General features: G+C 45.3%; 1 protein-coding gene across 4 annotated transcripts in view; it reads right to left on the reverse strand.

The window, feature by feature from the left end:
* The window catches only part of ZMYM4 (zinc finger MYM-type containing 4), a 136,671-nt gene extending 125,608 nt beyond the window's left edge, over positions 1–11,063 (reverse strand). For 2 of the 4 annotated variants that reach the window (XM_084786234.1, XM_084786230.1), the window contains exon 1: positions 9,555–11,060. In XM_084786234.1, the coding sequence (XP_084642360.1) occupies positions 9,555–9,593 (39 nt within the window). In that variant the 5' untranslated portion in view covers positions 9,594–11,060. Of the gene's footprint in view, positions 1–9,554 lie in introns of all 4 variants that reach the window. The other 2 variants (XM_084786232.1, XM_084786235.1) reach the window with 2 other exon arrangements.
* Between the last annotated feature and the right edge of the window lie 469 nt (positions 11,064–11,532).

Here is an 11,532-nt window from a genome sequence, read left to right on the forward strand (position 1 = left end):
CTACAAATTGAGTCCAGTACAGCCAAGACTACACAGAGAAACCCTCTCTCAGAAAAAAGAAAAAAGAAAGAAACAAAGAAAGAGACAGGGCAAGCGAGTGCAGGCTGGAGAGAGGGCTCAGAGGTTAAGAGCACTAAATTGCTCTTCCAGAGGTCCTGAGTTCAATTCCCAGAAACCACATGGTGACTTATGACCATCTATTATGTGATCTGATGCCCTCTTCTGGCCTGCAGGTGTACATGCAGACAGAGCACTGTATACATAATAAATAAATAAATAAATAAATAAATAAATAGAAACAAAGAAAGTAGCCCTATGAAGACAGAGGCAATGAGGGAAGTATTACCACAATGAATACAAAAGGCCTTTAGAGAACACATGCCTGGTTGACACTGTGATTTTTTTTTTTTTTTTTTTTGGTTTTTTGAGACAGGGTCTCTCTGTGTTAGCCTGGGCTGTCCTGGACTCACTCTGGAGACCAGGCTGGCCTCGAACTCACAGCGATCCGCCTGCCTCTGCCTCCCGAGTGCTGGGATTAAAGGCGCACGCTACCACACCCGGCTCTTTATTTTTATTTTTATCTTATGTGTGTAAGTATTTTGCCTCCATGTATGTTTGTGTACCACATGCATGCAGTGCCTACAAAGGGCATCGGGTCCTCTGGAACTGGAGTTACAGATAATTTGGAGTTTTCAAAAAGGTGTTGGGAATTGAACTTGGGTCTTCCCAAAGAAGATCATTTAACCCTTAACCACTGAGTCATCTCTCCAGCCCAATACCTTTATTTGTTCTCTCCAAAACTGTGAGCCAAAACATTGTAGTAACAGTTTTTTATGGGAAACCTAGGCTACTAAGACAGAGATTGGTATGGGGAAGCACAGATTTACTCTAACAAAAATAGAAAAATAGAACAAGGCTTAGTGTCATTCTCAAACAGAAAGAATAACTGATAAAAGTTTCAAAATAACCAGATCTATATAATGAGATCTTTATCCAACAAGAATAATAAACAAACACCTAAAAATGTAATTCTGCATCTGGATAACAAGAGGGAAGACTATTTTGAAACATGATTAGAAAAAAAAAAGTACAGACTACCCCAAATAGATGTCACATAGATGTTGTTAAAGGCCATCTTGGTGAGAGTTCTAAGGTTAGGAGGAAAACAAGAAAGAAGCTCCAGCTGAGCTTGGTAGTTCACACCTGTAATCCCAGTCCAAACTGGAGAGCCACTTATCAGTTTGAAGCCAGCTAATCTAGCTAGGTAGATATAGCAATCCCCTGTCTAAAACGAAAATAAATAAAATATTTTTTTAAAAAATCAAGCCAGGTGTGATGGCACACACCAGTAATCCCAGCACTTGGGAGGCAGAGGCAGGCAGATCTCTGAGTTCCAGGCCAGCCTGGTCTATAAAAGGAGTCCAGGACAGCCAAGTCTTGAAAAAAAAAATTACTTTTTAGTTCTTTTAATAAAAAATATTAGGGCCTGGTGCGATGGCACACACCTTTAGTCCCAGCACTTGGGAGGTAGTGTGGATCACTGTGAGTTCAAGGTCAGCCTGGTCTACAAAGTGAGTCCAGGACAGCCAAGGCTACACATAGAAACCCTGTCTTGAAAAAAAAAATAAGTAAATAAATAAATAAGAACAAAAAGTATTAAAACAAATGCAAAACAGAAGTCTATAATCCAATCAAAAATCATCATCTAGCCAGGTGGTGGCGCACGCCATTTAATCCAGGCACTCGGGAGGCAGAGGCAGGCAGATCGCTGTGAGTTCGAGGCCAGCCTGGACTACAATGCGAGTCCAGGTCAGCCAAGGCTGCACAGAGAAACCCTGTCTCGAAAAGCAAAAACAAAAAAATCATCATCTATTCCTGTTATTTCCTAGTCCTGTCTATATGTAGCCCAATGTTTACAAATTATTAATACTACAGACCATACTTTATAATATATATTTTTTAATTTCATTTTTATTTATGTGTATATTGTGTAGTTGTGTGTGTTTATGTGCACCACATGCCCAAAGAGTAAAGAGGGCACTGAATACCTAAGAACTGGAGAGTTATAACTGGCTGTAAACGACCTGATGTATATACTAGGAACTGAACCCAGGGCCTGTGAAGAGCAATAAACAATTTTAACAGCTGAGCCATCTATCTACCCCAGAAGATTGATTTATTTTTATGTATATGGGTGTTTTACATGTATTGTCTATGAACCTTGTGCCTGCCATATGCAGAGTAGAAGTGGGCATTGGATCTCCTGGAACTGGAGATACGGATGGTTATGAGACCCTGTGGGTGCTGGAGACCAAACTCTAATCCTCCAGAAAAACAGCCAGTGCTCTTAATTGTGGGGCTATCTCTCTAGCCTAATACACTTTATTACTGAGCTCTTATTTTTTTTTCTGTCTCTAAGCCCCAAAGATACACAAAAGCAAAAGCAACAGACTAACCAGTGTTATCCACAACTCTAAGTCCAATATATGAAGCATACCAACACATATACGCAGACAAGGTAAGAAAGAGTATTTATAACTATATAAGCATACTGCCTAGGCACATACTTTCTATACTTAAGCATACTAAGTATATCTCAAATTTAATATATAGAGGTTAAGCACGAAAATGAATACAATTACAAAAGTTATTATTTCATAATATAAACTATAAATAGCAGTTTTAGACAAAATATGGCAATCAGATTTAGATTTATAATTTCATAACACAATGTTTAAGAGTCATGTGTAAAGCCAGGCGTGGTGGTGCATGCCTTTAATCCCAGCACTCAGGAAGCAGAGGCAGGCGGATTGCTGTGAGTTTGAGGCCAGCCTGGTCTACAAAGCGAGTCTAGGACAGCCAAGACTACACAGAGAAACCTGTCTCAAAAAACAAAAACAAAAGCAGTCATGTGTAAACTACTTAAAAAACATCTCTTTTTTTCGTTTTTTTGAGACAGGGTTTCTCTGTGTAGCTTTGGCTGTCCTGGACTCACTTTGTAGACTAGGCTGGCCTCGAACTCACAGCAATCCACCTGCCTCAGCCTCCCGAGTGCTGGGATTAAAGGCGTGCACCACCACCGCCTGCCGATGCCTTCCAAGTGCTGTGATTAAAGGCATGCACCACCATGCCCAGCCTAAAAAAATTTATCTTAGAAAACAAAAGTTTTTGGGCGGGAGAGATGGCTCAGCGGTTAAGAACACTGACTGCTCTTGCAGAGGTCCTGAGTTCAATTCCCAGCAACCACATGGTAGCTCGCAACCATCTATAATGTGATCTAACATGCACTGTATACATAATAAATAATAAATAAATATTTTAAACAAAGAAAAGTTTTACAATTTTAAAATAATTCATAAATAATATTCCCCAAATATCCTGGATTTAAAGTGTCAGACAAAGAAAGGAGCTGCTAACCTTCACTCAGACACAAAAAGGTACAAACACAGACTAATGGTACTGATCCATCCACATACTCTTCTCCCCCAGTCCACAGATCAAGAGACTGGCATTCGGGCTGGAGAGATGGCTCAGTGGTTAAGAGCACTGTCTGCTCTTCCAGAGGTTATGAGTTCAATTCCCAGCAACCACATGGTGGCTCACAACCATCTATAATGTGATCTGATGTCATCCTCTGCCTGCAGATATACAGGCAGGCAGAGCTCTGTAAACATAATAATAAATAAATAAATAAATCTTTAAAAAAAAAAAGAGACTGGCATTCACATATAATCTGATTAAAATCAAATCAACATGGTCTAGCTGTTATCTGTTGTTCTACCAGCACACAAACAGGAAAATAAGACACCAAGAAGACCCATACAGAACTTAAGGTTGTTGACACAAGTGTCTTAAAACAATCCCTCTTAAGAGAGATGGCTCAGTGGTTAAGAGCACTCAACTGCTCTTGCAGAGGTCTGAGTTCAACTCTCATAACCACAGAGTACCTCACAACCAAATGCAATGGGATCTAACTCCCCCTTCTGAAATGCACAAAGACGGAGCACTCATACACATAAAATAATTTTTTCAAAAACCACTCTTCTTCTAAACACAATCTAGTACATCACTACAATTCCTAAATCTGGGGGCTAGAGAGATGATGACTCAGCAGTTAAGAGCATACTGAACTGTCATAGGACTGGAGTATGGTTCCCAGCACCCATATAGGAAACTCAAACTGCTTATAACTCCAGCTGCGGAGGGATCTGACACCCTCTTCTGTTTTCTGAGGGCACCTGCATTCACATGTATCCCAGAGAAAGAAACATATATACATAATTTAAGATAACATATTAGGCTTGGCACGGTGGAGTACACCTTTAATCCCAGCAGAGGCAGGCGGATCTCTGTGAGTTCCAGAACAGCCTGGTCTACAAAAGTGAGTCCAGAACTGCCAGGGCTGCACACAAAAACCGTGTCCCCCCAAAAAAATAAAATAAAAAACAAAACATTTTAAAGGCACACACTTTTAAACTCATAACTCAGGAGGCACAGACAGGTAGCTCTCTATAAATCCAGGCCAGTTCTGTCTACATAAAAAGTTCCAGGGTAGCCAGACACATAGTGAGAACCTATCACAAAAAAGAAATCGGGGGGGGGGGGGGGGGGGGGCGGACACGGGACTGGAGAGATGGCTCAGAGGTTAAAAACACTGCCTGCTCTTCCAAAGGTCCTGAGTTCAATTCCCAGCAACCAGATAGTGTCTCATAATCATCTATAATAAAATCTGGTGCTCTCTTCTGGCCTGCAGGTGTACATTCAGGGAAAACATTGTATACATAATAAATAAATAAATCTTTAAAAAAAAAATCTGGGGGTGGAGAGATGGCTCAGTGGTTAAGAGCACTGTCTGCTCTTCCAAAGGTCCCAGGTTCAATTCTCAGCACCCATGTGGCAGCTCACAACTGTCTGTAACTCCAAGATCTGACATCCTCACACCAATGCACATAAATTAAAATTAAATAAAAATATTAAAAAAAAAAAAAAAGAAATCTGAAGACTAGAGAGAGGGCTCATTGGTTAAAGTACTTGCTGCTCTTGCAGAGGACTTGGGTTGGGTTCCGACCAGCCACATAGTAGCTAACAAGCATCTGTAACTCCAGTTCCAAGGAATCTGACAACCTAATCTGAGCTCCATGGGCACCAGGCATGTACATGGTGCACATACATACATGAAAGCAAAAGAATGAGGCACGTTTAAAAAAAAAGAATAAATCCTAGCCGAGCATGGTGGCACACATATGTAATCCCAGCACTCGGGAGGCAGAGGCAGGGGGATCTCTGTGAGTTCCAGGCAAGCCTGGTCTACAAAGCGAGTCCAGGACAGCCAAGGCTACACAGAGAAACCTTGCCTCAAGAAAAAAAAAAAAAGAATAAATCCTTCTTTACAAAAATCAAAGAAATCAATAAGAAACCTTTGAACACCTATTATGTGGAAGACATAAACACTCTACAAAAAGCAGTAAAAGGCCGGGTGTGGTGGCGCACGCCTTTAATCCCAGCACTCGGGAGGCAGAGGCAGGCGGATCGCTGTGAGTTCGAGGCCAGCCTGGTCTACAAAGTGAGTCCAGGATGGGCAAGGCTACACAGAGAAACCCTGTCTCGAAAAACCAAAAAAAAAAAAAAAAGCAGTAAAATGAGCTCTGTCCTAAAAGAAGACCAGTCTGGCAGAGACAGCACATCTTATCCAAAATGACCATAAACACCTGGCATACATCTCCTCAAACATAACTCAACTTATGATTTAAGATGATAAAAGTCAAAGGCAGTTAAGCATCTTAAATCGCATTTCATGAATGTAATCTCAGAGTTAATAACCTTACAGCATCATACAGGTCTGTGTAGACAGCTGCAACAAGGCACAGATTGTTTTCAGAGAATTGTAGTGCATGTCAGGCTTACAGGTAGACAGACGCCTATAAACCCAGCACTTAGTGCAAAGTGGAAGCAGGGGTAAGAGTTCAAGGTAAACCATGGATACAAAGCCAACCCAAGGCCACCCTAGGCTACATATGAGACTCTGTTTCAAAAAAAAGAAAAGAGCCAGGTATGGTGGCATGCACCTTTAACTGCAGCACTCAGGAGAAGGCAGAGGCAGGTAGATCTCTTTGAGTTCAAGACCAGACTGGTAACAAGGTAAGTCCAGGACAGCCAGGGTTGTTACACAGAGGAAACCCTATTTAAAAAAACAAAAAACAGTGGCGCACACCTTTAATCCCAGCACTCGGGAGGCAGAGGCAGGCGGATCACTGTGAGTTAGAGGCCAGCCTGGTCTACAAAGTGAGTCCAGGATGGCCAAGGCTACACAAAGAAACCCTGTCTCGAAAAACCAAAAAAAACCCCAAAACACACACATCATCATCATCAAGAAAGGAAGGAAACTGTTCTGAGCAGCTCCCACCAATCTGCCTATAATGGAATTTAACATTTTGTATGGTGGGGAAAGGCACAGAAATCAACTCTTTTGAACATTTTAACAAACTTTCAACAATAAAATGAATTATACATACAAAAGCTATTGAAAATATTATATGTGGAGTTAGAGAAATGGCTCAGCAGTTAAGAGCCAAGGCTGCACAGAGAAACCCTGTCTCAAAAAAAAAAAGAAAAGAAAAGAGAAAAAAGAAGAAAAGAAAACTGGGGTGGCTCAATTAAAGTATGCATGAAGCCCTGGGTTCAATCACCAGCACTGAAAAGAAAAAGGATGTCAGTGTGTGTGTGTTTGTGTGTGTATACCGTTTTTCAAGACAGGGCTTCTCTGTATTATAGCCCTATCTGTCCTGCACTCACTTTGTAGACCAGGCTGGCCTTGAAGTCACAGTGATTTGACTGCCTCTGCCTCCTGAGTGCTGGCACTACAGGCGTGCACCAACACACCCAGCTTGTATCAAGTACTTTCGATGTAATTTATGAAATTATCACCGAATCCAAGTTCACCTAATTTTCTTCTAAGAATTAACTCCTTCGTAGTCTCTTCCGCCTCCTTATTTCCTTCCCACCCTTCCTCCTTTCTTCCTTTTGCTCCCTCTACCTCTCAAGCTGGTCTCAAACTCACAGAGTCCTCCTTCCTCTGCCTTTCGAATGCTGAGATTAAAGGTGTGTACCACCACAACGGTTTCATCTTCCCCCTTCTTTCTTTTTTTTTTTTGGGGGGGGGCGGTTCAAGACAGGGTTTCTCTGTGTAGCTTTGGCTGTCCTGGACTCCCTTTGTAGACCAGGCTGGCCTTGAACTCACAAAAATCCATCTGCCTCTCGAGTGGATTACAGGCATACCTAGCCTGTCTGCCTCCCTTCCTCCTTCCTCCACTGCTTTTTCTTTCTTTCTTTCTTTCTTTTTTTTTTTGTTTTGTTTTTTGTTTGGTTTGGTTTGGTTTGGTTTGGTTTTTTGAGACAGGGTTTCTCTGTTTAGCCTCGGCTGTCCTGGACTCACTGTGTAAACAAGGCTGGCCTCGAACTCACAGCGATTCACCTGCCTCTGCCTGCTGAGTGCCCCCTCTTTTTCTTTGAGACAGGGTTTTCTGTATAGCACTGGCTGTCCTGGACTCACTCTGTAGGTGTCACTTTTTAAACAGAGTCTCACTACGCAGCCCTGAATGGCCTGGAATTTCCTGTGTAGATCAAGGTGGCCTCAAAAAGATCCACCTGCCTTTGCTTTCTGACTGCCGAGATTAAAATCATGACTATTTCCTGCTTTGGGTAAAAAAAAAAAAGTTTAGGGCTGGAGAGATGGATCAGCAATTCCCAGCAACCATCTATAATGAGATCTGATGCCTGTATGCTACTCATATACATAAAATAAATAAATCTTGGAGGAGGAGGACGACCAGAAAGAGGAGGTGGAGGAGCGGCGGGAGCTGCGTGGTGGCACACTCTTTTAATCTCAGCACTGGGGAGGCAGAGGCAGGCAGATCACTGTGAGTTCGAGGCCAGCCTGGTCTACAAAGCAAGTTCAGGACAGCCAAGGCTACACAGAGAAACCCTGTCATGAAAAAAACAAAAGAAGAAAAAAAGAAAAAAAATTACATAACAGCTGGGCAGTGGTGATGGACGCCTTTAATCCCAGCACTAGGGAGGCAGAGGCAGGTGGATCGCTGTGAGTTCGAGGCCAGCCTGGCTTACAAAGCAAGTCCAGAACTACCAAGGTAACAGAGAAACCTTTGTCTCAAAAAAAGAAAAGTAAAGAAAGAAATTATATAACATAGGACACAAGTCTACATGTCAGCCACAAATGGGCTGCATGGTTAACTGGGAAGCTGAACTCTTCACAAAGGACTTTACAGTGTCGGGCACACAGTCAGCACTCAGTATGTTAACAGTATGAATCTTTGAACAGACACTTATGCTGAATTAAAAAGTATTTTCCACTAAGATTCAATAGCAATTTTTTTTGCGGTTTTTTTGGGGGGGTTGGTTTTTCGAGAAAGGGTCTCTCTGTGTAGCCTTGGCTGTCCTGGACTCCCTTTGTAGACCAGGCTGGCCTCGAACTCATAGCGATCCGCCTACCTCTGCCTCCCAAGTGCTGGGATTAAAGGCGTGCGCCACCACCGCCAGGCTCAATAGCAATGTTTTAACCCGCTTAGCTTAACAACTAAGTCATCATTTTAAGACCATTTCCAAAAGGAAGACTCCCGATAGGAAACTAGATGGTTCGCACGCTGGTGAAGGGAAGTTTTTAAAAAAAAAAAAAAGGCCTTGAAAAACATTGCTCAATCGATAGTATTGTTCTCTATCTGAAGAAAATCGCTCACAATTAAATTAAAAAATAAGAAAAAGTTCCAAGACGAACTTTTAAAAGGCTTTCAACAAACTCCTATTGTAAAGCAAGGCTTCACCTAGGCAGGGCAGGCTGGCTGGGGACATGCTCCTAACGACGAAACTTGTCACTCTTCCACGTTCCTAACTGCTGGTGAAGAAGCGAGACTACAACACGTTCGCAGTCATCCAAAAAAGCGTCCCTCCCACATCCAGACGGCAGCCCCACTTCTCCTGAAGTGAAGAGTAGTACCACGTCCACTTTGGGTCTTGATAACGGTCAAGGGGGAGGGGAAAGTAGAGGCAGGAAGATGATGCACTGGCTTCGGTGTTCCCGCAGCACCCTCCGGGTTATACTACTCCTCACAAGACAACCCTCCACGACTTCTTCCCGCCACCGCTACCACCCCCCGCTCGCCCCGCCCCGACCTGACCTCTCCCCAGAGAAACTTCCACGGACTCCCTTGCCCTCGAGGGCTGCGGAAAGCGGAGTCTGACACCTTGCGTCCCCCGAGTACGCACCGCCACCCACACGCTGGGAAAAGGGAGGGGAGGGGAGGGGGAACCCAAGCGGACCAGAGCCCCCGCCCCTCCCCCTTCCCCTCCCCGCCGGCCACCCAAGCTTTGTCCCACCTGCCGAGAGGGACCCCGGTGTCGCCTGCCTCGGGCCGCCCCCTTCCCCTCGGGCCGTCGACCACCGCGCCACCCACCCACGAGCCCCGGGGCTGGTCAGGGCCGGCCGCGCCCCGCCCCCAGCCCGCACGCAGTCCGGAGCCCGCCCGCGGCCTCACCTCACCTACCCTCTTTCGGGGGCCGGTCTCCACCTCCCGCTCCGCCATGTTGGGCCCCGCTCGGTACCGCGGCGGCTCCCGGCGCGGCGGCGGCCGCGGCCCCTCTCGGCCCCCGCCCACACTGCAGACACGGCGCTTGGTTCCCGGCGGTTCGGTCCCCTTGGTCCCCCGGCCGGGCCTGGCGCGGGAGTGACGAGGGGGGCGGAGGCCCCGCGCGCTGGCCGCAGGTCCTGGGGTCCCACGGGCGTGCGCGTGGGCGCGAGGGCCTGCCGGGGCGTGGGGGTCGGGGGCGGGGTGGGTCGGGGGTCCCGGGACTCGGGGGGTTAACGGCCTCCAAGGGGCCCCGTGAGTAGGATTATTTTCTCTCTGAGAAATTCCTCCGCCTGTGGTTTCTTAAAGGGATCTCCAAACCAGCCCCTTGCGCGCGCCCCTGTTGCGCAGGCGCGCTGCAAGCCCCTCCTCCCTTTCCCACCAAGCCCCCGGTCCCGAGCGTGCGCGGTGAGAGGCTAGGACTAGGCCAGATCCTGCTAGTCTCTTTGCTGCCAGCAGCTGCTCCCACCACTCAACTATGGCCGCTCCCTTAAAGGGACCATGACGAAGGGAATGATGGCAGAATGAAAGAGCTTAGTGAAAGGACTATCTGGAGGGCTTGGTGAAGTGTCAGTGAGGGGTTCACATCACCACACCTAACACCTGTCTACAGAGATGTCGCCGAAAGGAGGAAATGCCGATGAGCTGAAGTTCCCAGTGACCCTTTGAACGTGAAGAATCCCAACCCAGAAGAGAACAGGACCGTTATCTCGAGGAAAAACCAACAGCTTGTCAAGAAGTAAAGGCCACAGACTATCAGGGACCACATTCCAACCTTAAAGTCATATCCACTGGGGGTTTTGAAGACAACCAACAACTGAAGATAATTTCTTCAATGGTTATTTGTCATTAGAATAACAAAATGGAGAAGGATTTTTAAAAACCATCTACGCCATTACTTACAAAGTCAACGTCTCAGCATGGTCATCTGAAGTACATTAATTTTACCTCAAGATACTGAGTGGCTGGTGAGGAACCAGAACCCAGACCGGAATTGCGTTCCTCCAGGATTTTGAACGCATAAAACTGTCTTCAGGACATAAAAGTGCCTTGATACTTCAAGAATGTGGTTACTCTCTCCTGGGAAGACGTGAGGCGGTAACCCGCAACGGCAGTGCGCCATCTTTTGCCTCCAGGGAAGGAACTTGAGGGTCGGACTTAAAGGCTAAGATTCCAACTGTCAAAGTAGAAAAATCTAAGATTGGGATCTGTCTTCCCTGAAACGCTTTGAAGAAAGCTGAGGAGACGGAAGCTTGATTCATTCCTCTGACTGGTCTAGTCTCGAAATCCCCAGATAGAAATCTTAGTGATGGCTTAGGGGCAACAGAGAGAAATATAATAAGGAATGCAAGGAAATCATTTGGGTTGGTTTGGGCTGTCCCGGAACTCGCTATCCCCCCTGCCTTGACCATCCAAGTATGTGGACTGCTGGGATGCTAGTAAATCCACAAAGAACTAATTTTTCTTTTCTTTCTTTCTTTTTTTTTTTTTTTGTTTTTTTTTTTGTTTGTTTTTTTTTTTGGTTTTTCAAGACAGGGTCTCTCTGTGTTAGCCTTGGCTGTCCTGGACTCGCTTTGTAGACCAGGCTGGCCTCGAACTCACAGCGATCCGCCTGCCTCTGCCTCCCGAGTGCTGGGATTAAAGGCGTGCGCCACCACGCCCGGCCTCAAAGAACTAATTTTAAGAGAAAATTTAAGTCTCTGAAAAGTTGTCATTCTTCGTGACAATACGTATTCAAAGGGGTCCTAGAAGCTCCTACGCTCCCAAGAGGAGAGTCACTCTACAACTATAATTCTCCGTGTTAGTCAGTAGTTTTTTTGAACCGAAGAAATTTTACTGAACGCTGAAACGGCCAAAAGTTTCCGTGCTGGTCCTTGCTTGAATCTGTTATCTTTAG

The sequence above is a fragment of the Acomys minous genome (assembly GCF_964271855.1).
Source record: "Acomys minous genome assembly, chromosome: 6".
Classification (NCBI taxonomy): Eukaryota; Metazoa; Chordata; class Mammalia; order Rodentia; family Muridae; genus Acomys; species Acomys minous.